This window comes from Cinclus cinclus, chromosome 8 (genome assembly GCF_963662255.1).
Source record: "Cinclus cinclus chromosome 8, bCinCin1.1, whole genome shotgun sequence".
NCBI lineage: Eukaryota > Metazoa > Chordata > Aves > Passeriformes > Cinclidae > Cinclus > Cinclus cinclus.
In genome coordinates, this window is record NC_085053.1 from 29,357,503 (window position 1) to 29,384,565 (window position 27,063).

Here is a 27,063-nt window from a genome sequence, read left to right on the forward strand (position 1 = left end):
CCTGGGGCAGCACCACGAGGACCTGGCTGGATGCACCTGCCTTTCTCCAGGGACAGGGTATGCAAATCCCCTGAGCATCTGCTGGATCCTGAAATAGGTAAAAAAGGGAGCTCTGGGCAGCTTTCAAATGCTCCCATGCGCAGGATCCCACAGCTTCTCCTCTCTCCTGTCCATCCTGGAATGGGAGCACAGCAGTGTGGCTGTGGGACAGCCAAGCAGAGATGACCACGGCTCCTTTCCTGCCTGATCAAGAGGTGCCTGTAACCTTTGGAAAGAGGAAGATGAGGGTTGACTCTGCTCAGATTTTAATCCAGAATTTAAGGTCTTGGTAGCATGATGTCTTTTTTTTTATTATTATTGTTTGCAGTTTCTAGGGAGGCACAGCCCTCCTCCAGAAGCAGCCTCGAGCCTCTGACACAGCACCAGTAATAATTTCCCCCCTTTAAGTAACACAGGCTGGCAAAATGTTCCATCACGGCTGTACAGCCCTGACCCCACCAGGCTGGCCCCAAAAACTTCCAGTGAGCAGCAGGAAAATGGAAAATCACCTTTTTACTGTCTCAAGGCTAATCCCTGTCCTCTCCCCCAAGCAGCAGGGAAACACAGGGCAAAGCCCTGCTGGACATGAATTATCCAGCCCAGAAAGAAGAATTTCTAAACACTGCTGGGTCAATGACCACTCAGGATGGGGAGTAAACAGTGACCTCCGGAAAGTGCCACATCAGCCTCGGCAGCCTGAATGCCACCAGCTCCTCGGGAAAGGGCAGGAATCTGGGAAACAGGCACTGCACGGACATTTCTGAAGGGTTCCGGTTACTCTATGCAAAAAACCTTGGGATGTCACAGTCCCAGCACAAGCCGGCCCGCGGAGCCCCTCTGCTGTCGTGTCCCAGCACTGCAGAGTTAATTCACACAGCGCAAAGATCAGCACAGGCTCCCTGAAAAACCGCCTCATTTCCAGGGATTTTTGTAAAAATGGCCCAGGAAATTCGGTCTTCCACTCACAGAGCAGAGAAGCCCCGAGGAAACCCCTGCAAGGGACTGTCCCCTATCCACCAGTAACTCACTGCATTAAAGAGCCCATATCCCACCACTTATTTCCATGTAGAGACCTCTGAATTACAGTAGCCAGCCAAGACTGTGGTACGCTTAACAAAAAATTATTAAAGAGTATCTTAAAAGGGCTTCATTTTCTGTGCTGCTACAGAATAATTAGTTCTGTTACTAAGTATCTCTCACTGAGGGGCTTCTCTGTTATTTAATATCCACCAGGCTGCTTTGGGAACCTCTTCTGAACAACTCCAAAGCCCAGCATTTCTGGAAGCCCCTCCCAAGACAAAACAGCCAATAATGAGGCAAAGTGTGTAAGACTTTATTGAAATGAAGGTGACTTTTATGCCAAGGGTTCCAGGTGGAACGAGGACACTGCAGCGGAGCAGGACGCGGCGCGTGGTGGCTGTGGTGGCCCCAGGATGCCATGAAGCTCAGATGGCTGCCATCCTTCAGTTATCACAGTACTGTACCTTTACAAGAGACAGCATCAGCACTGTGATAACTGAGCCAGGGCAGCCTGGCAGTCATTGGCCCCTCCGTGGCACTGCCGAGTTCCTCGGTGTCCTCCTCCCTCAGTGTCCCCAAAACCCTGTGTCACCCCACAGGTGAAAGCCTCAGCAGCTTTATTTAACACAAGTGGCTTTGCAGCTGAGGCTCACTCCAGTAAATTATCCACATAATTAGTGTTTTCTTAATGACCACGGTGCCTTCTTGCAGAGCAGCTCCGAGTGGTTTTAAGCAGCACCTTCTGGGCAAATCCACCCACGCTGGATTTAGTGGAGAGAGAGTAACCAACCCTCCCCCATGGGGCAGCCCTTCCTCCCCCTTAAATCCAGCCAGCCAGCAGCACTTGGCTCATGCTGCTCAAGTGTTGGGTGTCAGGGAGCAGTGGGGACAGTGGCAGCCAGCCAGGAAAGCTGCTGGAGCCACTGTGGGACAGCGGGATCACCACGGGCACGGCCCCGACGGCAGCACTGGCACCGTGCCCTGAGCCTGCCAGGCTCCTGCTGCCTGATTTTCCAGGAGCTGGGATTTTCCAGCTCATCCCACACCTTCACTGGGCTCCTCTGGAGTTTGGAGTCTCCCCAGAGCCAGCATGGCTGATCCTTGCAGTGCCCTCCGAGGGGAGCAGCTCCCAGTGCCAGCTGTGCTCACAGGGACTGCAGCTGCAGGAAGCGAAGAGGGGCCTCGAGGTGTCTGAGCTGGCATTTCTAGGTCATCAAATCCACATAAAAACATTTGAAATGCACAATGCCCTTAATTAGTTAAATTACAGGCTTCCATCAACCTATATTTACTCTCCCCTGTGTTCTTTTTTTCCTCCTTAAAAACAGGCACTGCTGAAAAGATCATGGAACTGTTTTTCCACCCCCGACCTTGTTATGCATTTCTACCACCTCACCCCCCCTTGGTTTTTAATTCCCTAAAACCATGCATTCCTGAAAACATCACCAAATTACTTCCACAACCCCCACGTTGCTTGAGGGAATTGGATACATCAAGTCCTCAAATGAGTTAAAAAAAAAACCACAACGGTTTTATGCTGCCAAAGTTAATGTGTTACTAAGTCTCCAATAAAAGTCCATTTATGATGTTGATGGACTCCAGCAGCACAACAAACTTCCATGTTACCACCAGGAAGAAGCAGAAACTCCAAAAATTGGGGGTTTTTTTTGACACTCCAAGTAACTCACCTGGCAAAATGGAGGTGCTGAGATGTTCCAGAAGCTGTTTTTAAGAGAGAAACACAAAACACTCAGCTGGATCCAGCCATGAAAACGCTGCCTTACAAGTTTGCAACTCCAGAGGGCAATGGAGAGGCAAACATGAAATATTGGAGGAGAGGCACGCAGGGGGGAAAAAAAATTGTACATTTTAAAACAAACTCCAAACACACATTACATAAAAAGGGGACAGTCAACAGATTATGCAATGCTGACGTCAGGCAGCCCAGATGACTTCAGCATGCATCCCCAAACTTGCAGATTTGCCACAGTTTGGGGATTAATCATTAAGGAATTGGCTGTTGCTAAGAAAGCACAACAAAAACTTGCTAAAAATATTAATGGATTCTGTCCGTGCAAGGGCAGGTTTTGAAAAGGAAAGGAGCTGCACGAGCAGCTCTGAGGTGTTTTCACACCACCACTGGTATTCCAGGTGAGGAATTCTACTGATTTCAGTGGGATGGCTTAAGTGTGGGACTGGGAATTCCACATTTCACAGGCTGAGGTGATGAGAGGAGAATCACTGCTTTGCAATTCAAGCATGCTTTGATCACTTTAACAGGATTTTACCCTGTTCCAGCAGTTACTTATCACTGTATTAAAGGGAGAAAGTGAAGGAATCCTCCCCAGCACCCTCTGGCACAGCAGCTGCTGGAGTCACACCCGTGTTCCAGTGGCTGATGCCATTTTCTCAGGAAGATCCAACTCTTCCCCCAATACCAATACAGTCTGTTGTTGTGCATCTCACACACACACATGCTGATTTTTGTTTGCTTCAGCCAGACTAAAGCTACACAGACCTGATGCAGAAAGCTCAAGTAGGCTCTCCATTTACCTGGAAAAAACCCACCGTTTTCATAGCAAAAGCCACATTCGTTTTGGAGGCCAGCACACATTTTTTTCTTGTTATTGCTGAGGCCCTACAAATTTCCATGCGCTTAAAAAAAACCAAACACCTCTAGTTTCCAGTGTTTGCTGCCAGTTCTCACCTTTGAAACCTGTTTAAGTTGGCCCAGTTGTTTTTTAAACTCCAGTTCCACCTCCTGCTCGTTTGGGGCTGGTCTATTTTTGCAGCTGTTTCATAGGAACCAAAATTCCTTCGGCACCACAGCGATAGAACTGGGGACATTCCCTGCCCACAGCCCCAAGGTTTGTCCCTCCCCACCCCTACACGCACGGGTCGAGGATCTTCCAGCGCTGCGAGCTGCTCTCAGCCTGCACGGGCTCACGAGGCGTGAGGGGAACAAACCTCATTTCCATCTTCCCCAGCGCGGTTTGAACACAAATCCCGGCGAGCCTGGAGAAAGAAGAAAACAAACACCTCGTTACGGGGATGGAGCGGCGTGCCGGGCGCTGACACGGCCGCGGTGCCGGGCACGGAGGCTCTGAGGGAGCCGGGCCCGGGCCGCCACCGCCGCTCCCGCCCAACTTCGCTTCCAGGGCGCCTCCCGAGGTTACCTGGAACGGGGGCGGGGGAGAACCGTGGAACAGCCGCGGGACGGGACGGGACTGAACGGGACGGGGACCCTCCCCATCCCCGCGGAGCGCCCCCCGCCACGCTCGCCCCTCAGGAGCGCCGAGACCCGCCCGGAGCAGAAGGGGGGGGGGGGCGGCGGCCCCGCCCGCGTACCCCCCGAAAACGCGAGTACGCCACGGAGCAGCGCCGCGCCAGGCACCGCCGGCCCCGCGCCCGCCGCCGCCGGTCGCCCACCCCGCGGTGCCCGGGGCCGCGCCGGGCCGGACCCACCTGCGGGCGCGGCGGGGCCGGGGCGCGACATGACGCAGCACGGGCGGGCGGGCGGCGTGAGCGCCGCCATCTTGCCGTGTTTATGGCAGCGCCGCGCGCCCACGTGACCCGCACCCGCTTCCGGGGGTGGCGCGGGGGCGCGCGCGGGCGGGCGGAGGGGGGGGGGGAGCCGGGGAGCGGCGCGCGCCCCCGAGCGCGGGCACGGCGGTACCTGCGGGGGCGCGCGCAGGGCACGGGCTCGGGCACGGGGCTGAACCCGGCGGGACAGCGTGGGGAGCGACACACAGTGACACACACACAGTGACACACACAGTGACACACAGTGACACACACACAGTGACACACACACAGTGACACACACAGTGACACACACAGTGACATACACACAGTGACACACACACAGTGACACACACACAGTGACACACAGTGACACACACAGTGACACACACAGTGACACACACAGTGACATACACACAGTGACACACACACAGTGACACACACACAGTGACACACACAGTGACACACACAGTGACATACACAGTGACACACACACAGTGACACACACAGTGACACACAGTGACACACACACAGTGACACACACAGTGACACACACAGTGACATACACACAGTGACACACACACAGTGACACACACAGTGACACACAGTGACACACACACAGTGACACACACAGTGACACACACAGTGACACACACACAGTGACACACACACAGTGATACACACAGTGACACACACACACAGTGACACACAGTGACACACACACTGACACACACGGAATGACATACACACAATGACACACACACAGAGTGACACACACGGAGTGACACACATGGAGTGACACAGTGACACACACACACGGAGTGACACACATGCATGCAGACACAGATGGAGTGACATTTGCACCGAGGAAGGGACCCACACACACACAGTGACACACACAGAGTGACACACAGTGACACACACACAGTGACACACACACACACACACACAGTGACACACACTGACACACACTGACACACACGGAATGACACACAGAGTGACACACATGGAGTGACACACATAGAACGACACACACGGAGTGACACACATGGAGTGACACAGTGACACACACACACGGAGTGACACACATGCATGCAGACACAGATGGAGTGACATTTGCACCGAGGAAGGGACCCACACACGCACAGTGACACACACAGAGTGACACACAGTGACACACACACAGTGACACACACAGTGACACCCATGGAGCCACAGACGCAGAGCGAGTGCCATGAACACGCACAGTGACACAGACGGAGCGACACCGACATCCCCCGTGGTGTCACTGCTGAGCAGCCCCTGGGCACGGTGGGTTGTGCAGTGCCGGGCTGTTCACAGGCTGTGTGTGTGTGTGTGTGTGTGTGTGTGTGTGTGCGCGCGCGAGCTTTTCCAGCTGTGCATCCACAGGTTGTACCTCCCCGGGGCTGTGCTTTTCCAGCTGTGCATCCACAGGTTGTACCTCCCCGGGGCTGTGCTTTTCCAGCTGTGCTATTCCAGCTGTGCATCCTTCCATGCACAGGTTTCACGCCCTGGGCCGCGTTTCCCGGCTGTTGGCAGGCGGGCACTCACAGGTTGTACCCTCTGGCCGCAGCCGCCGTGCCCGCCCGGGTGGTCGCGGTCCCCCGTGGGTCCCCCCCTGGCTCCCGGCGGGCACGGCCGTGCCGGGCGTGCGGGACGTGCCCCGGGAGCCGCTTCCATGGGAAGCGCGGCTCCGGCGAGCCGGGATGTGCGGAACCGGGATGTGCCAAACCGGGATTCACCGAGCCGGGATGCACCGAGCCGGGATGTGCGGAACCACGGGAGCCCCGTCGGGCCGGGGGATGCTCGGGTGGCTCCGGGACTACAAATCCCAGGGTGCCGCGGCTCGAAGGGGCGGGCGGGCGGCGCGGGGGGAGCGGCCGCGGGGTCCCCCCGCCCTGCTGATGTGTCCGGGCGGTGCGGGGGGAGCGCGGCCGGGGCGGCTGACGCGTGTCCTGCCCCGCAGCGCTCCGGCGCCGGCAGCCGGCCATGGCCTCCAAGCTGCTGCGGGCCGTGGTGCTCGGCCCCCCCGGCTCGGGTAAGGGCACGGTGTGCGAGAGGATCGCCCGCAGCTTCGGGCTCCAGCACCTCTCCAGCGGGCAGTTCCTGCGGGAGAGCCTCGGCAGCGGCGGCGGTGAGTGCTCGCCCCGTCGGGACCGGGAGCGGGACCGGGAGCAGGACCGGGAGCGGGGGGTCCCTGCCCGCACACCTCCGGCTGGGCACGGGACAGGCTGGGCATGAGCACAGGGCAGGGATGAGGATGGAGATGGGGCTGGGACGGAGGCGGGCGTGGATGGGGATCCATCTCCCCCGGCGGGTACACCACAGGTTGTTTTCTTTCCGTGGATTTGGCTCATCTCATTCATCGCCTGCTCCCTCCAGCCGGAGCTCACGGAGCCGCTCGGGAAGAGTGGCATCTGAAGGCGTGGGGTGCCGCGGATGTGCGATAGTTTTATTATCCCTGCGCTGGGTGATCACGGGCAGGGCGGTGTGAAAACCCCACCTGGGGCGCACCGAGGGTGACCGGCGGCCGCTGTCCTGGGGCTCGGGGCGTGTGCTGTTATTAATAATAACTCCATCCTGCCCCAGGTGGTGTCCGGGCACGGATGGCAGATGGCTGGAATTCTGCGGCATTCCCAGGGCGGCAGGGATGGATTAGGAACGATTGATCCAGGGGGAAAACCTGCCGGGAATATCGCTGCGGGTCACCGGGTGCTGTAGCCGGGGAGCTGCAGGAGATGGGTGTCAGCGCCCACCTCGCACAGTCACCCCTGGATTTTAGTGTCTGACATCCAAATCCAAAGCCCCGGGAGCTGCGATGTGCTGTCCCTCGGCCGGTCCGAGGGGCTCCTGGTCCGGGAGAGGCTCGGGAGCGGCAGTGCTGAGCCCCGCAGGATTGGGCAATCCCGGCGTTTTCTTTTCCCAACACTTCCTTCTCTCCTCTGCTAATGTGTGAAAGACCGACCCAGGGGGGAAGCTGACTCACCGGGCAGGGGAACAGTGAAACGGTGTCGATGCAAAACAAGCAGAGAGGATCTAGAAGTGATTACTATTCTAGAAGGATGGCAAAAACAGAGAGGAAAATTAGGGAGGGTAAAGTTTTGGAGAGGTGCATGGTCTGACAAGGGTGTTGCACACAGCTCTGCGCTGGTCACTCGTGCAAAAATATCCCGATTTCCTTTTGTAAATAAAGAGGACAATAATATTTCCTTTAGAGGGAGGCTCAAAATTTGGAAAATCCCCATGAGGGCTTTGGCTCAAGGACAGAAAGCTGGGCTGAAAAGCAAGCAGAGGTGCAGTGTGTGGAGAGGGGCAGCACAAGCTCTGAACCACGGACTGTCCTGAACTGCACATTTCAGTTCATGCTCTTGCCATAGAGCTCCTCTGGGGACACTGGAGAAGCAAGAAGAGTTAGCTGAAGGTGTCTTGGATGCATTCAGAAGGAAAGATCAGGGAGAAACGCAGGGAAAATTACTCAGGAGGAAACCAGCCGTGGTTTGGTTCATCTGCTGTGACATTCAGGTCCCACCTTTGACTCGGCCTCTGTAACAGCTCTCAGTGAGCTCCAGTTATTTGGGTGGTTTTTCTTTTTAATTTTTTTTTCTATTTGCTTTGGACAAGCTGTTACATGACTGTGCTGCCATGTGCCAGCTCCAAGGGAAACGAGGTGGAAGTAGCTCCTCTTCATCAGCTGCGTCACCGGCTCTGTGCTTTAGGGGAGCTGGGGCTCTGCAGAACCAACAGAGTCATTACAGACTCATCATCCCAAAGGCAACTCTGAATCCTGTGTTGTTACAGGGATCTTGGCCTGATGTGTCAGTTCTCCAGGGATTTTCCTGCTGGCCACTGCCAGGCATGAAGTGGCTGTGGCTGTGGGTTTGGGCTCGGGGGCATGAGGGGCTCTTGCTGCTGAAGAAAGGCTGAGTTCCCAGCATGGAGAGCATTCCAGGCCACTGCTGGAGCTGGCAGTGGCAGTCTCAGGGGACAAAGACTCACTTTTGAGGCAGGTGAAGCAGCTGAATGCACGGGGGCATTCATGAATGAAGGGCTTTGAGCCGTGCTCCAGCGAGCCCCAAGTACATCCGCCCCACCCGTGTGTCTCCTAATTAGTGTCTCCCAGCAAGTGGCTGCTCTGCTGTAGGAAAAGGCCTTTGTAACACCTTGGAAAACTTACAGGCTGTGTTTTGGTGCCAGGCAGGGGTGCTGGAGGGTGGTGAACCATTTCTTTGGCCAGCACTTGCCCCGGAACCCAGGTGGTTGTTTCTGGTGCTGGCAGCACCCCCAGGTCCTAGCAGGACTCCACAGTTCATTTGCCAAACAACTGAATTGTTTATCCTGGCTTTGGCTGAGGGTCTGCGGGTCTTGTGTCTGTCCCACTGCTCCCTTTCAGGTGCTCTGTTGGAGCCAGAAGTGGCTCCTGTCCCCTCCTCTTGACAGATTTCCTCTGTGAGCATCCATCAAAGTATGCACAAAACAAAATTCCCTGGGCGAGGTGGGCTGTGCATGGCCCAGCCCCACAGCCCTTCTCCACACCTTTCCCACAGACTGTGGTCTTTGCTGGCCACGCTGACCTGGCTGGTAGCCAAAGCTGAGCCCAGGGATGCAGCCTGCCAGTCCTCTGCTTTTCCATAGGGTCCCTGCTGTATCCCTGGGTGTGGGAGCAGTGTTTTGACCACAGGGATCCCTCTCAGTTACCCTCCAGAGAGACCCTGCTGTCCGTCCAGCAAGCCTGAATTTGGGGCCACGCCAGGCTCCTGCTCCCTAAAATGACATCCTGATGCTGAGGGCAGGGTGGATGCAGCGCCCGTGTCAGGAAAAAGTCCCAAAACTGGGGTGACATCTGTTGTGGCACCACTGTGGTGGTGCACTGGTGCCCTATTCACTCCCAGGATTTCTCCTCTCTGTTAGCTCCAGATTGTGCTGCTGTAGCCTAAATAATAGGGAAAAAAAAAAATCCTGGAAAAGGTTTTGGATAGGGAGAAAAAAAATCTGGGGTTGTGCTGCAGGCTCTGGAGACTGCCCAGAGCTGTGTTTGGGAACAGCTTCTCCTCCAGCCTGTCCTTCCTGGCCCTGGGTGGCTGCTGGGTGGCCTCGGGGCTGGGACACATCCCTGGAGGCTGGGACTGTCCCCCGGGGCTGGATCTGTGCTGCTGTGATAAGGAGGGACAGATCAAGGTCGCGTGGGGGAAGCCACAGAGAGTCCCGTGAGTTTCAGCGCAGATTAAAACCACGGTCATCAGATTAATGGGATTAAAGCAAGAGTTAAAAGGCTGGGTTTGAGCCCAGCACACTAAAAAGCCCTTTGCTACCTGGAGTAACTGCAGAGTAAAGCCTGCACCCCCTCTGACCCAGCCACAGCAATGGGGTTTTGGTGCCATAGGGTGAGCCCCAGCTCTTTGTGGGGGGACCAGGATCTCCCTCACTGCTCAGGAAGGACTCCCCCAAACCCTGCTCCCCTTTGGAATGAGGCCAGGGAGGGCTGCACCAGGGAGGTTTTACATGGGGCAGACTGGGCTGGGTGTTGGGGAGTGGCTAGCAAATGTTAAATTTGGGGTTTGAACTGCCTGGATGAAACCCCAAGGGCTGGGAGGTTGGGATGATGCTCTCCAGCACATCCTGGGGGTTTGGGGTCTGGAGAGCTCTGCAGGCCCTTCCCACAAATCCACAGCCATTCCTTCTTGGGGAGAGGAGATGTAGCAGTGCTTTGGAGGAAGGAGAAGCTCCAGGAGCTTCACACACGGAGGGGACACAGGAGAAGCAGGAATTGAGCGTGGCAGAGCCATGGAGAGCTGGACAGAGCTGTCCATCTGTCCTGGGGGTGTGGGAAAGCTGCAGCCTTGGGCCAGCAGGGCTCTGCTGTGTTCCCAGCCTCTGTTCCCAACCCTAGCTGTGGCTCGAGGTATTTCTGGCTTGCAGCTCCAGGCCTGGCTCCAGCAGCCCTGCTGAGCCACAGCTGGTCCCTGGGATGTCCATCTGTCCTCAGGTCACAGACAGACTTCGTGTGGCCTCTCCCAGCTTGTGGGATGGCCACCCCTCCTCAGGGTGACAACTGGACCTTGTGTGGCAACTCCTGGGATGTCCATCCCTCCTCAGGACCCCTGGGTGTCCATCCCTCCTCAGATCCCCTGGATGTCCATCCCTCCTCAGATCCCCTGGATGTCCATCCCTCCTCAGGTCCCCTGGATGTCCATCCTTCCTCAGATCCCCTGGATGTCCATCCCTCCTCAGGTCCCCTGGGTGTCCATCCCTCCTCAGATCCCCTGGGTGTCCATCCCTGCTCAGATTCCCTGGGTGTCCATCCTTCCTCAGATACCCTGGGTGTCCATCCCTCCTCAGGTCCCCTGGGTGTCCATCCCTCCTCAGATCCCCTGGGTGTCCATCCTTCCTCAGGTCCCCTGGGTGCCCATCCCTCCTCAGGTCCCCTGGGTGTCCATCCCTGCTCAGGTGACACCAGGACCTTTTCCAGCAGCTCCAGCTCTGTGGTTCCAGCTCTTCCCCGGAGCAGCTCAGCCCTGCCAGCGAGGCACTCCCTGTGAGCTCTGGCGCTGTGCAGACCATGTCAATAAATATAAAAAAATACAAAAGCCCTGTTTTTATAATATCCATGCCCTCGGTGCTCCGTGCTGTTTGCACAATCCGCGGGGTGTTTTTTCCATCCCTGTGTCCTTTGCTTTCCCGGGCGGGAACGCAGCCGCTGCTGACGTCTGGGCAGTGACAAAGAAGCTGTCATTGAGAAAAGGTGTTTTCTGTTCGCTCCCAGCTGGAATGCTGCCTGGATCGGAGGCAGTGGGATGCGATCCCGGTGACTCAGCCCCGTGAGTCAGCGCTGCCCTGCTCCCAGGCAGGTTGGATGCTTGATTCCAACATTCTGCACTTCTGGCCCTGCTCCAAGGAGAGAGAGGCTGGACCTTTCTTCTAGTGTTGGGAGAAGGACTCTTCACACACAGCAGGGAAAAATCTGTGCGTTTTCCAGGCAGGTTCTTTGGATTCTGGATTAAACCTGGGAGTATGGCTGGTCTGGGAGTCCCACCTGCCCAGCTTCCCAGGCTGGCCCCATCCCCATGCTCCCAGGGGGATGTGTCCAGGCTGGTTCTTCCCTTCAATCAGATGAATTCTCACCAAGAATTATTCATCTTGCAAAAAACCCCTCCTGCAGCTGAGGAATTCCTGCCCAGCCAGGTGCAGGTGCTGCCCACGTTGACATCTTGCTGCAGCCTGGAGAGTTGGAGCTGCCCCCAAATGCAGAATCCTGGGGATTATTTTTAGAGAGGCCTCACACTTGGAGAGGGCTGAAATGTGCTGTCCTCACCAGAAAGGGTGCAAAAAATAGATCGGGGTATTGTTCATTTCTGGTGACAAATGCTATTTCAGCTGCAGAACATGAGTCCTCTGGTCCAAGAGGAAAGTAAGGACTTGTCACACACAAGGACAAAGAATATTTGCATTTCCCAAATGTTTTCTTTGTGTTTCTGAGGGGGTGAGAGAAAAACACAGCAAACATCAATCATGGAATTCTTTGGGTTGGAAAGGACCTTAAAGCTCATCCAGTGCCACCCCTGCCATGGCAGGGACACCTTTCACTGTCCCAGGCTGCTCCAACCTGGCCTTGGACACTGCCAGGGATCCAGGGGCAGCCCCAGCTGCTGTGAGCACCCTGTGCCAGGGCCTTTCACCCTCCCAGGGAACAATTCCTTCCCGATATCCCATTTATCCATCCCTGCCCTCTGGCAATAGGAAGCCATTCCCTGTGTCCTGTCCATCCATTCCTTGTCCCCAGTCCCTCTCCAGCTTCTGGAAGCAGCCAAAGCTGAGGGATGTGGGAGAGCCAGGCAGGACTCCAGGAATGTGCACTTACCTTGCAGTTATCCCAATTATGTTCTCAAGGATGTGATCTTGGGAATAATTTTCTTATATGAGCTTATCCTAAGTGGAGAATTCAGTGGAATTTTTCAGCCCTGGGGATGGGAAGCAGGCTCAGGTGTCAGGGACAGTCCTTACCTGTGGCCAGCGTCACCTGTGACCACACCAGAGGCATCTCCTGAACCAAAGGAGCACATCCAGGGCTTCTCTCTCCATCAGCTGAGGGCTTGGCTGAGCCCCAGCATGTTCCTGCTCTCAGGTATCTCAGGAATTCCCATTCCTCCAGCCCCCAAAGGACCGTGTGGCCTTTCCATCATGAGCAGAGCTGCCAAAAGTCCCCCAGACAGAGCAGGCCAGGCAGAATTTGAGGGGGTGGGATATTTTTTAAGTGGAAATGTCGTGATTTTTTTTTTTTTCATCTATCACTTTTGGGTTTTTCCTTCTTGTCTTGAGCAGAAGCTGGAGTCTTGGCACAGCAGTACCTCGAGAGAGGCCTCCTGGTGCCCGACCACGTCATCACACGTGTGATGGTGACAGAGCTGGAGAAGCGCAGGGAGCAGCACTGGCTGCTCGATGGTGAGTCCAGAGGGGGAAATCCCAGCCCCACTTTGGAACATCTCTTTGTTCCATACGGTTTGGCCGTCCCAGGAGAGAGAAAAGCCAGGAGGTGCCTTTGCTGGAGAGGCAGGAGCTGATCTGCAGGCAGGGATATCTTCCTGTTGGACTCGGCATGCGCGTGTCCAGCTGAACCCTTGGCTGGGGAAGGGAAGGGAAGGGCAGGGAGAGGAGCTGGGTGTTCCACAAAGCAGAGCAGGACTGGAGACATGCCAGGAAAAACTTCTTCCCTCCTTCACGTGTGGGTGAAGCAGTTCCTCAATCCCAGCCCAAAAGCCACCTGAGGTGGCGGGGTGGGAGACGCTGAGGACAAACAGGCCTGGGGTCCCTGGCCATGGCTGAAATGAGACTCCAAGAATCCCAGAGTGGTTTGGATTGGGTGAGACCTTAAAGCTCATCCAGGTCCACTGCTGCCATGGGCAGGGACAACTTCCACTAGCCCAGGGTGCTTCCACCTGGCCTTGGGCACTTCCAGGGATGTGACAGCCACAGCTTCTCTGGGCACCCTGTGCCAGGGCATCCCCACCCTCCCAGGGACAATTCCATCCCAATATCCCACCTATCCCTCCCCTCTGGCAGTGGGAATCCATTCCCTGTGCCCGGTCCCTCTGTTCCTTGTAAAAGATCTTTCTTTATCTTCTTCATGGGCTCCCTTCAGGTCTTTAAAGTTCCTCCCTATCCAAAGCATCTGGGATTCTGGATTTCTCTGCTCCAGCTGCTCACTGGGTCTCCCGAGGAGGACAGGACTGTTTCACTGCAGTATCCCTGATGCCCTCCACATAAACCAGCACTTTGTCCCCAGTCTGTGCACAGCACTCTGTTCCCGTCACGTTTTCCCTTGTCATTCCATCATTTATCCCTGTTCTGCCATTGCCTGTGTCCTCCTGCCTGTCCCCAGCCCCCCTGTGCAGGGACAGCAGCCACAAACCTGAGCCCTGGGTGTCACATTTCTGGAGCTGCTGCTGCAGCAGCTATTTTTTTCTGGAGCCATATGGTGGTGCCTGCCTTTCGCACGGCTGGTGCCGCAGCAGCGCTCTGGAGCTGCCTGATGGATGAGTTTGGCTCCATCCCCGCTGCTCCCCAGCCTCTCATTCCCATTTCTGTGCTGGTGCCTGCCCAGGTTTCCCTCGGACGCTGGGCCAGGCCAAGGCTCTGGATGGGATCTGTGAGCTGGACCTGGTGATCAGCCTGAACATCCCCTTCGAGACGCTGAAGGATCGCCTGAGCGCTCGCTGGGTGCACCCCGCCAGCGGCAGGGTCTACAACATGGACTTCAACCCTCCCCACACACAGGTGAGAGCCCCTGGAGCTGCCTGGGAGCATCCACAGAAGGAAAACTTTGGGGTTTTCCCTGCAGGAGCTGGGATCTCTAAGAAGCGCTGGGGCTGCGGCGCCGGGTGGAAGCGCTGAGCACCGGGAGGAATTGTGCAGAATGTTCATGAGGAAAGTGGGGTTTGTGTGGACAGGACGGGGTCAGTGATGTCCCTGTGTGGCTTTGTGTCCCCTCAGGGCGTGGATGACCTGACAGGAGAGCCCCTGGTGCAGCGGGAGGACGACAAGCCCGAGGCCGTGGCTGCGCGGCTCAGGAAATACAAAGACGCTGCCAAGCCCGTGATAGAGCTCTACAAGTGAGTTGGGCACGAGGAGAAACCACAGCAGGGCTGTCAGAACAGCCACCAGGGCTGTTTGTCCTATGCCCACCTCCCAAAGAGCCCTGGCAGATCCCATCCCGAGCCTGGATGGGGCCTCCCTTGGAGGAAGGAAAGTGATCCAAAGAAATTCCCAGCTCCTGCTCGTGCTGCTGGGCTCATCAAATGGGAAGGGTACTTTGGCCTAGATCCAGGGTAGGACATGCCATGAAAAATCCATTCAGGGCCCTGAGGGGTTTAGGTGAAGCACAGGGAGGTTGGCAAGAGGGCAGGAGGAGGGAGAGACTCAGGTGCTGGCTCCAATGGATCTGCTGGGGATCCAGGGCTCGTTCCCCTTGTGGGGCAGCTGTTCCCTGGGACTGTGGGACTGGTGTTCCCTGGGACTGTGGGATTGGTGTTCCCTGGGACTGTGGGACTGGTGTTCCCTGGGACTGTGGGACTGGTGTTCCCTGGGACTGTGGGATTGGTGTTCCCTGGGACTGTGGGACTGGTGTTCCCTGGGACTGTGGGATTGGTGTTCCCTGGACTGTGGGACTGGTGTTCCCTGGGACTGTGGGACTGGTGTTCCCTGGGACTGTGGGACTGGTGTTCCCTGGGACTGTGGGACTGGTGTTCCCTGGGACTGTGGGATTGGTGTTCCCTGGGACTGTGGGATTGGTGTTCCCTGGGACTGTGGGATTGGTGTTCCCTGGGACTGTGGGATTGGTGTTCCCTGGGACTGTGGGACTGGTGTTCCCTGGGACTGTGGGACTGGTGTTCCCTGGGACTGTGGGATTGGTGTTCCCTGGGACTGTGGGACTGGTGTTCCCTGGGACTGTGGGACTGGTGTTCCCTGGACTGTGGGACTGGTGTTCCCTGGGACTGTGGGACTGGTGTTCCCTGGGACTGTGGGACTGGTGTTCCCTGGGACTGTGGGATTGGTGTTCCCTGGGACTGTGGGATTGGTGTTCCCTGGGACTGTGGGACTGGTGTTCCCTGGGACTGTGGGATTGGTGTTCCCTGGGACTGTGGGATTGGTGTTCCCTGGAACTCTAGGATTGGTGTTCCCTGAGAATGATGGATTGCTGCAGAGTGATAAATCCACTGCTCAGAAGGAGTAGAAGCCCAGGAGTGTTTTTAAGCACATGTGGGGCCAAAATTGTCCTTGCAGGGGAAGGGGGAGAATTACAGAATCCCAAAATGGTTTGGGTTGGAAAGGACCTTAAATCCTGTCCCATTCCATCCCATCCCATCCCATCCTGTCCCATCCCATCCTGTCCCGTCCCATCCCATCCCATCCCATCCCATCCCGTCCCGTCCCGTCCCGTCCCGTCCCGTCCCGTCCCATCCCATCCCGTCCCGTCCCGTCCCGTCCCGTCCCGTCCCATCCCATCCCATCCCACCCCTGCCATGGGCAGGGACACCTCCACTGTCCCAGGGTGCTCCAAGCTCTGTCTCAGCTGCCTTGGGATGGGCTGGTCCTGACTTCTCCCACCTTTTTTCACTTCTTCCACCTTTTTTTTTCCAGGAGCAGGGGCATCCTTCACTCCTTCTCTGGCACAGAGACCAACAAGATCTGGCCCTACGTGTACACCCTGCTGTCCAGCAGGATCCCACCCATCCTCTCAGATGAGGAGCACTAAACAGCTCGTGCCAAGGACCAGGATTTCATTCCATCTTGGATTTGGTTCCCAGTGCAGTGCCAGGGCTGTGCTGGGGCTGGGTGATGATGAGCTGGGTGATGTTGGTGGGTACCAGTTACAGCCAGGGTCAGGTCTTTGTTTGGAAGGTCAAGTCTGCTGGAATAAGGGTTTGTTCCCTCTTTTGGGGCTGTGGAGTTTTCCTGCCCGTGGTCCAGCCCGGATTGGTGATGCTGACCAGGGCTTTGCTCATTCCAGGTTTACACAGCTTTGCCATGGTGTCCTTGCCATCCCTTTCCAGCCCCAATCCCACATGTGCCATCCTGTTGCTCCACAGGATTGTTTACTGCCGAGGACTCTCTAGGTTGAGGTGTTTTTTGTTTCTTTTTTTTTTTTTATAAGTTATTTTCTATTAAATGTATTTCTCAGAGAAATAAAGCTCTAGAAAGCAACACTTAGCCCAGTGGGAATTTTAGGAGCAACGTGGGAAACGTGTGTACTACAAAGCTGAGGAGCGTGAGGCTCACATTTCCAACATTAATACAGGCAAAAGAGGCAAAACCTTGGAGGTGAAGCACTCCCATGTGCTCCTTCCACAGGGAGAGCTGAATTCCCCGTTAGGAAAAGCTGCTGTGCAGGTTTTTATGGAATGCTGTGAGACTGAGCAGGATCTGGGCTGGGGGTGAATTGCACTCCTTTGTGCTTTCCTGGTTTATAGCTTTTAATACTACAAGATAGCGAAGTCCTAAGAGATTATCCCAAAGATTGATCTCCACGTGCGCTTCAGTTTTGGGGAGAAATCAGCTCATTCCATCTTCTGTGCTGCCTTTGTCCCCCTGCCCTGGGGGTCCCTTCAGCTGTTCCTGCTGCGTTCCCCGGAGAAGTGACTCCCTCCCCATGAAATCCCAGAGATCTTTCCTTCCTTGGGATGCATCCAGGGCCACGGCCAGGTGCTTTCCCATGATTTACAGCATCCTTGGATTGTGTTGGGGCCGGGTTTTTCTCAACTGGAAGTACTGTCACCTTCTTTTTGTAGGATGCAGTACCCGAGCAATGGGGACAATTCCTGTCTCCTCGAGTTGCCTTATTTTATAAACTATATATTTAAGGAAAAAAAAATAAAAGCAAGATGTGTATTTGTAAAAGTTTTAAAAAACAACCAACCAACCAACCAACCAAAAAAAAAAAAAGCGCTGAATTTTGGCATCACATTTTTGGGAATTGTGCATGGAGCTGCTGGATCCACAGGGAATGCTGCTTCTGCCAGGGGGCTCACAGGAGGGCAGGAACCTGGCACTGCCTGGCACCTCTTGGATTAATCAGAGCAGCCTGGGCACTTTTCTGCTGCTGGATGTGCCTGGGATTATTTTTCCTTGGAGAGTTGCCCACAGCAGGGAAAGGGGAATGATCAGATTTTTTAGGGATTTTTTTATTTCTACATGTGAAGCTTCAGCACCTGCCTGGATTTATTTATCCCAGCTGAGCATCAAGGATCCCCTAAAATCTGCCTCATCCTGGCAGCTTCATCCTGGTGCTTTGCCCAACAGAACCAGAGCAGGATCACTGCCCACATTCCATCCCTGCCCTGGGGGAGAGGCCAAAGTGCTCCCACCCTGCTCCAGGTGGGAATTTTCCAGGTGGGAACAAAGGCATCGTCAGGTCTCACTGCTGTCCTTTCCATGCCCTCGTGCTGGAGGCAGCAAATCTTCCAGCCAGCAATGAAAGCTTATTTCAGAAAGATTTGGGATTTTCCCATGACCCTGGGATGAAGGTCTGGGCTGGTTTTAGACACAAATCCAGAAATAGCCAAAATCTTTGCGCTGCTTTCTTTGGAACAGCTTTGGGCAGGAGGGGAGGAGATTTTAGGGGGTATTTTTTAGGCTATAAAAGCAGCTGAGTGCCAGGCAGAGGGGCTGATCCCTGCTTTTCCTTATCCTGTCCTTGCGTCCTGTCCTTCCCTCCTGCAAAATTCCTCCTGAAGAGAGAATTCCATGCAGCCCAGCACAGGACAGGTCTGCAGATGCCTTTTCCAGGCTTTGAGTCCCCTAATAGGTGTAAAAATCCCGTGGCTGTGCATGCATCCAGCCCACGGGATGGATTTTTCCACCAGACCTGTTGCCTTTTCCGAGACCAAATTCCAGCAGGGATGTGGCCCTGTCCCTCGCCGTGCTCCTCTTTGTATTTTACTGTGAATCCCAAACCTTTTGTAAAGCCACAGCAATTTTGTACTGACCCGAGATACTGTGTGGAGGGAGGAGCCCTCTCCCCCCTGGAATGTCACGCCGAGTTTTCTTCCCGGAATTTTCTTCCCGGTGAATCGCTGCAGCTGTGTTACTGCTCTCAAGATGTAAATAAAGATTTTCTCCTGCTGATCCCTACTCTGGCAGAGTCTGTGTGGGTTGTGCCTTGCCAAGGCAGCAGGGCAGAGTTGACCTGGAGTTTCTTTGTAGGAGCTGAGGAGGAGGAGGAGAGGGGAAGAAGAGGAGTCAGAGCACCCCTGCCTGAAGGTGGAAAACCCCTCAGGTTTTGGGTTGGGACACAGCGCAGCTCTTTGGGTCCTTTATCTGATATAATCCAAAATATTGGTTAAAAAGCTTGGATGGAGGAGCCATTTGCTCCTGCCCTCCCAGAATCCCAGAATCCCAGGACCCCAGAATCCCGGGATCCCAGAATCCCAGGACCCCAGAATCCCAGGACCCCAGAATCCCAGGACCCCAGAATCCCAGACCGGTTTGGGTTGGGAGGGTCCTTAGAGCCCATCTCGATCCACCCCTCCTGCACATAAAGTGGTTTTAATTTCCTTTTTAACTTCTCCGTGATAAAAATCCCGAGGAGTATTAGGGCAGGGTGGCTCTGGCCGTGTCCTGTGCCCCGGGTAATCCATCAGGTGGGTTTGGAATTGGGAATTCGGCTCCCGGAGCTGCAGTGCCTCCTCCCAGTGCCACCAGTTCCCGAATGACAGTCCGGGGCATTCCCTGTTTGGAGTGAGCAGAGCCTCAGGAAGGATCGGGAGAGTGGGCAAACGAGGTGATGAACAGGAAAGCTGCTGCCGGGGAGGTGGGAGAGAGCCCCAGCTGGCGGGGGGGATGTCGCGATTTAGGGTCGTGACAACCCGGAGGCGGAGCAGGGATGTGCGGGCAGCTCCGGGGACAGAGAAGTCCAAGGAGGAGAAATACCAGCGTAAACTAGAATATGAACTCAGTCTGAAAACAAAAGCTGGGAGGTCAAAAAGCAGAGGAATATGAGCCCGAATCCAGCTGGGATCAAACCTTGGCTTCTCCCGAGTGCCATCGGGGGAGCTGGGAGGGCACAGGGGACGCGTCCCCACCCTCCAGCCCGACCTCAGCCCGGCCTGGAGCGGAAAGCAAAAGGAAACGGCCTCCAGTTGCACCAGGGGAGGCTCGGGTTGGATATTTGGGGGAATTTCTTCATGGAAAGGGCTCTCCAGCCCTGGCACAGCTGGATGAGTCCCAGTCCCTGGGGGGATTTAAAATCCCCGTGGATGTGGCACTTGGGGACATGGAGCAGTGGTGGTCTTGGTAGTGCTGACAATGGCTGGGCTCGATGATCTTTTCCAGCCCAAATGATTCCGTGATCCCAAAGATTTATTTACAGCATCACTTTAGGTGTTTGTCTGCCTGGATCAGCTCCATTCCCGGGGCTGAAGAACTTGGACCAGTCACATCCCTGTGGAGTCCATCCAGCAGCATTTAGAATTCTCCAGGCTTAAAAAAAAAAGAAAAAAAAAGAAAAAAAAAAAAGGGGGGGGGGAAAGAAAGGAAAAGGGGAAAAAATTAAAAGGAAAGAATGAAGGGAAAGTAACGAACAAAAAAAAAAAAAAAAAAGGAAAATTTTAAAAAATCCAGGAAAATGGAAAAAAAAATCCAACAAAAACCACCCAGTCAAGGCAAAGAAAAAAAACAAAACAAACGAAGGGGAAAAAAAACAAACAAAGGGGAAAAAAAAAAACCCTAAAAATCCCCCCCAATCCTACTGAGGTTTGCTCTGTAGACTCCAGATCCCACTCCAGGCCACATTTTAGACGGTGTGATATGTCTGCCTCCATCCCCATCCTTCCCTGAGTCTCTGTAATCCCAAAAATAACCCGGGAGCGGCTCGCAGCTCGCAGGCAGCAGCTCCGACAGCGGCCCCGCCGCCGGTGCCGGGCGGGGAAGCGGCGAGCGGGACCCGGGAGCGTTCGCCACCGCTCCCCGCAGCCCCCGGCGGCCGCAGGATGCTCGGGGCCGAGCAGCAAGGTAAGGAAAAGCTTCCCGGAGCTCATGGAAAAGAGGAGAGGGGGAGAGAGAGAGAGAGAATTTTTTTTTTTTTTTTTTTGGAGGGGAGGTTGGTGTTGTTTACGGCCCGTTTGTGCTGAGTAATTGGGGATAAATTTGAGCTCGCATCCCGGCGTGAAGAGAATTCGCTGTTTTCCGTGGTTATGTAATAGGGCTGAGGGAAGGGATGGAACCTAAAAGCTGCTCGGCCTGGCAGGGAAGGTGAGGAGCTGCGATTTGGGAATGTGCACCTGGGCATGGAGTGTTGGATAACCCCGACAGGAGCGCGGACACCTCTTGTTGCACCCCCAGAATTGGGGGTCGTGCTTTTAGGGCTGCTCTCTGCGGGCGTATTGAATGAGAGAAGAAGGGGATTTTCCGGCTTAAAATAATAAGTGTCGCTTCTCTGCGGCCGGAGCCGGAGCTGCCGCAGGAGGGGGATTGGTTGGAGGAGATGTCAGCGCACGAACGCTGCCATCCAATGCTGATCCCAGCCTTTCCCTGCCAATCCAGCGGGAAGCTGACCTTCAACCCCCCCCTCTCCGCTATGGCAAACGCAGGGCTGCATTCCCTTTAAAATTCCTATTTGGGGCCAAAAAAAAAAAAAAAAAAAAAAAAAGAAAGAGAGCGGAAGGGCCGTAGGTAAATGCAGACATCGCTGCCTGGGCTCCAGGCGGCCGCTCCGGGAGGGGACGGCGCTGCCGGGGCTCCCCACGGCTCCAGGTAGGTTTTTATCTTCCCTCCCCCGGCTGGAAAACAGCCCATAATTTCAGTCCGGCTGTTGTATTTGTGCCTGTCATTATCATAGTCTTGTTTTGGATACCGGCAGGGAGAGGAGGAGGAAGGAGGAGAGAGGAGGAGGAAGGAGGAGAGAGGAGGAGGAAGGAGGAGAGAGGAGGAGGAGGGTGAGCAATGTTTTGGGCGAACCCCCAGGTCTGCAAACTCGCCACTTTATTCTCCCTCCACAGCTGGACCAGGGAATCCATCTTCTTCTATCCCTCCAGCCGTGGATTTCTCTTAGTCATAGCCTTCCCTGAGGAGAGAGAGACAGAAAAAAAAAATAATAAAAAAATCAAAATAAATCCCATAAAAGCAGCGCTCGGAGCGATCCTGGCGGCACAGGCGGCGTGACGGCAACACCGGTACCTCTAAATTTATCCCAGCCGCCTTGTTCGCCATCCCGGGAACGCTCCCGGCCAGGGATGCAGCATTTTGGGGTGGCTGCAGCCCTTAAGGAGGAGCAGGATTTGTCCTTGAGCCGGGCTTTGCCGGCAGCGTGAGCGCCAGTGTTGAATTGCTGACCTAAGTAATCCCGGCTGCAGCCTAAGCCCGGCCTCCCGCTGCACCCCCGCCCTCGGAGCCGCACTTTTGGGGCAGCGATTGCTCCAATCCCTCCTGCTTTGCTGGGAAAAGATGGCTGGAAAAAAAGCGCTGGGGAAAAGGAGTCGATAGGGTGGAGAAAGGGTTGGATTCATCTCCACCCCCCCAGATTTCCCGTCTTTATCCCAGAGCACGGGAATTGTTTTGGACTGACCAGGAGATGTGAACCCTGGTAAAGATCATGGAGAAAGTTGGAAGGGTTGTAGGGTGGAGAGGTTGGAAGGCAGAGGTGTCACGCAGGTTTTGGGATGGGAATTGGGATTTGGGGCGCTTGGGGTTGTGTTTTAGCACAACCAGCTCTGCTCAGGGGCTGGAATTCCTCTTGGGATGGGAATTAGGATTGTCAGCACAAGAGGGATGTGGCAAAGGATGCAACTCATCCATAGCAAGCACCTGGATTCAAAGGGGTGGCTGCTCCTCTCCTGGAATCCCAAAATCATCCAGGTGGGAAAAGCCCTCTGAGGTCAGAGTCGATCCAACTCTGCCAGAGCTCCAGGGACATGGGGATGCTCCAGAGATGCTGGAAACCACAAGAGCTGCCCAAGGGATCCCACAGCTCCCAGATTTTTGGGAACATGGCCTGGAAATTCCAGAATTTTGTGGATCTAGCAGGCAGAGATGCTGTAATTCCCATAAAAATTGGTTTACACATGCTTCTTCAGGGGTGCATAAAGCAGCTGTGGGAAACTCTCCAATTAAAATGCCATAAATAGGAGTTTATAATTTATATGAAATTGTAAATAATTAATGATTTCCATTAATATTTCTATGAGGTTAATTTTTTTAGAAGAGGTTTAGTATTTTATTACAATTTTAAATATTGTTATACTGAACTAGAGACAGTATTTTATGAGCTCTTACAGTCCCAAAATCGGATGAGGCCCTGTTTGATGGACACAAACAACATATGGATTTCTTTCTCTCGAATAACTCTTCATCTTCAGCAGACAGAAGTAACAGGATGGGAATTTGTATCCTTTAGATCCCTGAATTAAGGCTAGGAAAGGGAGAGATGGAGAAATTGGGGGTGCAGAGCAAAATCATCCAGGAAGACAGACCAGGGGCAGGATTTGCTCCAAATCCTCTGAAGTGTGACTTTTGCCATGCAGGAAAATTTATTCCCTTCCCCAGACCATGATTGGAAGCAAAAAAGAAAGCATCCTAAAAACCATTGGAATTCCATTTCCAAGTAAGAGTTTTCAAGGAAAACTTTGCAGGAAGAGCAACGTGCTCTCTGCCAGCAGAAGTTTCTGTGCTGCCTGTGAAGGGTGGGCTGCACCTCCCATTCCCTCCTGGCATTCCTTTCCCACCCTGCCAGCTTTGGGAAGGTTTTTAATCCCCACAGAGTTCCCAGGCTGGGAGCACAGGGTGAATTATTTCAGAGCCATGTGGTTCAGAGCTGAGTCAGCGCTCTCCAGCTCCGTGTCCAAGGAGTTTTCCATGGATTTGTGCCATCCCAGGAGAGCATTCCCAGCTGGGTGACACCGAGGAACCCACCCCAGGCTGATGCAGGCAGTGCTGGAGGGGAAATGGACACCAGGGAAGGGTGAGGGACAATCCCAGCCTGATCCCTGCCCAAGGATGTCCCCAGACTGCTGGCTCCGGCCCTGCTGGATTTTCATCCAAAGCCATGGAATTCTGGAATGCTTTGGGTTGGGGAGGGCTTAAATCCCATCCAGTGCCACCTTCCAAGGACACCTTCCACTGTCCCAGGCTGCTCCAGCCTGGCCTGGGACATTTCCAGGGATCCAGGGGCAGCCACAGCTGCTCTGGACACCCTGTGCCAGTTGAAATTTATTCCCACACCAAACTGGATGTCTGTCCCTTGAACGACATCCCAAGCCTCAGAGCACCACGTGGGTTAAAACCAGGATCAGGGAGAGAGCAGAGCAGCCCTGTGGAGTCTGTTGGAGATGAGCCCTTTGGAAATGATCATTTCTAAACCTGAACCCAAACTGCCTCACTCAGGGGTGATGCAGGACCTGTAAGTCACCACAAGCTGAGATAAATACAGTTTTAAAATATTTTATATCAGACAGAGTAAAGAAGCTTTAATAACGTCATTTTCCCTGCTGGTTTTAGGTAAAAACCCTAAATTCTGGCAGCAGCTAGAACCACATTGATGGGGTTGTGTTGTTTCTGGCCAACTTTCCTGTGCTACCAGATCCTTCTGTATCTTCCTGCCCTGGGCCTCTCTTAAATATCCCCCCAGGATAATCCATCCCAGCAAGGCTTGGAGTGGGAACACCTCGTTCCCCCTCAGGAAACCTTCACCCCATCCACCCTGAGGTGAAGGGATGGCAGGGGGTGGCAGCCCCCAGCTGGGAATTCCCTCTGTTTTCATGGAAAACCTGATTTCCCTGAGGGCTCCATGGTCAGAGCCACCTGAGAGCCATGACCTGACATTTTCATCGAGTTCTCTGCTGCTGGAGCCTGACCCTGGGCTCAGCAGCTGCAGCTGATGCAACCCCACAATGACACTTGGTTGTATAATTTTTCCTCCTTGTTTTCCTCACCAGCCATTTTTCCAGTGCAGACAACACCCAGTGCCCAGATTTTCCTCAGGATTTAACCACTTACCTCATAGTGAATGGGAAATGATGAATGAACAGCAGCTAGGCCACAAAAATATCTGATTTTTACCAAAATTCCTGATGGTGAATGGCTGTGCAGCCTCTGATTTTCCAACATTCTGCAGGCTGGGGACTTCCTGAGCCAGCATTTCCTATTTAATGGCCTCTTGTAGATCCACTTCCCATCCCTTTCTCCTCTTTCTTTGTGAACCACGAACATTTTTAGCAGCTACAACAGCCCTTGGCAGGCAGCTCAGCGTTGCAGAGGAGCCAGGCAAATCCTTGAACACTCCAAAACCGAGTCCTGGGCTAGGATGAGTAAATTGTGGATCATCCCTGACAGCTTTTTTAACAAGACTGGAAGGCAAGAAATAAAAGATGTGCTGACACAGCAGTGCAGTTAATGGGTGTGCTTTCACAGGGAGGAAAGGATGGGGAGAAAAAACATTGAGGGTTGAATAATTGTCACATCCCAGGTCATCCTAAGTGTCCATCCTCAGAGGGAACGCTCCAGGTCCTGAGAACTGGGCTGGGTTTCACTGCAGCAATGGCTCAAGGCTTCATCTGCTGAAGGTTAAATCGAGTTTAACTTTTAAACCCAGCCTAAACCACCTCAGAACCCCCTCTGCTTTTTGTTAGAGATGAACGAGACAGGCGGGGTCACTTTGGAAGTTCCTGGATGTCGAGGGGGTTGAGAAAGGGTTGGATCATTTGATGCCCTTCTCTCCAGCTGGATCCCCACAAACCATCCCAGTTTTCTCCTGGAACTTCACATCCCACTCTGGGAATGTGCTTTGCTGCCTGAGGAGCCACCAGCAGGGGCAGGCTGGGGCAGCTCCTTGTTCCAGGCAGGGACAGGGACGCATCATTCCCTCCTCCAGAGGGAGGAACCTCACGCCCATCCCTGACTCCAGGCCAAGCCCCGCTTTTTTATCCCAGCACAAGCCTGGGAGCTGCTTTGAGATGGAGTTCCTGGCTCTGAACCCCCATCCTGGGGTCGTTTTGCTGCCACAGAGCAGCACAGGGGATGGATGCTCCTGTCCCTGCCCGAGGGGTGACTGGAGCTCAGGTGAGAGGGCAGGAAAGGTGATCCCTGCCCTGGGAGATGAACTTTGAGGTCCCTCCCAACCTGGACCATTCCACGATCCTGTGATTTTGTGGCTCCACACCTGAGCTTGGCCACAACTTCCCTTCGTGCAGGGCGAGTTCAGCACTCCCGGGGGAGAAACTTTGGCACAAATGTTTGGGATGGGGAGTTTTAAAGGTATTGCTCCGGGTTTGACATTAATTTTCAAGCCCTATTTGCAATTCTAGCAACACTCCCCAGTTTAATTATGCTCCCAAAGAATTCAGGGTGTAATATTTCACCTGAGCTGTGCAGCTGATGGGAGGAGAGGTGCAGGAAATGGAATTGCACATCAGGGCAGTTGGGGCTTGATTACAGCTGCAAAGAGAGACTTTACCCAGGAGAGGCTGCAACCCAGACACACAAAAACAGCCAGAGGTTGAAAAATCAATTTTTTCCAAGGTCAAGAATGGGGAGAGTTTGTATCTCTTGAGGCTGGAGCAACACAAAATCCTCCTTAGCTTGTCCTTAGCACCTCCCCAGCCCTCGTGGTCCCTGCCAGCCTTGCCCTCAGTCAGGGCACCTCAAATCTTTCACCAGCCACTGCTCCATAAATGAATATTTCTGAGGGGCTCATTCCCCTACCTCTTCCTTTTCACTTTTGAAAGTCACGTGCAATTGAAAATTATTTGATTTTGGCTGGGGGCTTTCTTGTTATAGCATTTTTTTGTATTGTAGGTCCCCCCCAAAAAAAAACCCCAAAAACCAGAGAAACCACATGGCCCTGTTTTAGTCCAACTTTCAGGGAGAAGGAAGGGAGAGGGGAATATTATTTGACATTATTTTCCAGCTAAACTTCCCACTGGATGAGTGCAGCTTCACCTGAACCCCACAGGATTCCCTAATCCCATCTCCTTGTGTTTGTACAAGCAAGGGTGGGACTTGGAGGTCGTTTCCTGCTGGAGTGGCTGCTCTGTCTCTTTGTGCTTTGCAGAACTCCCATTTTCCAGGCTGGAGCTTCGGGCTGGGGTGGTGATTCCTCTGTGATCCCCAAAATCTCAGACAAGGAAAGGAATTAATAACAGATTCAACAAGGAGTAGTAATATTCCCCCCCCCAAAAAAAAAAAAAAAAAAAAGCTGAGGCAGACAGGCCTTGGCTGCTCAGCAGTGGGGGAGTGGCTGCTGGATTGAGGAGCAGGAATTTTTTCTGAGCGGAGCCTCTGGAGCTGCTGGATGCAGGGTGGACACCAGAGGTGAGGGTTTTAGGCTCTGCAGGGTTTGTGTTGTGCCAGGTTCCTCAGCTCTGCCCTTGCAGAGCAGGAGGGTTTGAGAATTCCTGGAAAAGTCACAGAGCCTCCATGTGCCTCCTCCACCTGTTTTGGTGTGTTTGGGTTTTACCTGAGCAACAAAACTAATGAAAATTC

General features: G+C 54.2%; 2 protein-coding genes across 2 annotated transcripts; one reads left to right on the forward strand and one right to left on the reverse strand.

Annotated features, from left to right (window-relative positions):
• Nucleotides 1-1,746: 1,746 nt before the first annotated feature.
• On the reverse strand, nucleotides 1,747-4,594 carry LOC134047027 (uncharacterized). Its single transcript, XM_062497951.1, has 5 exons — nucleotides 4,236-4,594; nucleotides 3,955-4,074; nucleotides 3,767-3,874; nucleotides 2,748-2,781; nucleotides 1,747-2,264 (listed from the first exon to the last, which is right to left on the reverse strand). The coding sequence occupies exons 1-5, from the start codon at nucleotides 4,592-4,594 to the stop codon at nucleotides 2,205-2,207; spliced, it is 681 nt and encodes a 226-aa protein (XP_062353935.1). The 3' UTR covers nucleotides 1,747-2,204.
• A 1,997-nt stretch (nucleotides 4,595-6,591) lies between these two features.
• Nucleotides 6,592-16,348, forward strand: AK4 (adenylate kinase 4). The gene is made up of 5 exons (XM_062497366.1): nucleotides 6,592-6,736; nucleotides 12,919-13,038; nucleotides 14,198-14,370; nucleotides 14,587-14,705; nucleotides 16,234-16,348. Exons 1-5 carry the CDS (start codon nucleotides 6,592-6,594, stop codon nucleotides 16,346-16,348), a joined length of 672 nt encoding a protein of 223 aa, XP_062353350.1.
• The last annotated feature ends 10,715 nt before the right edge of the window (nucleotides 16,349-27,063 follow it).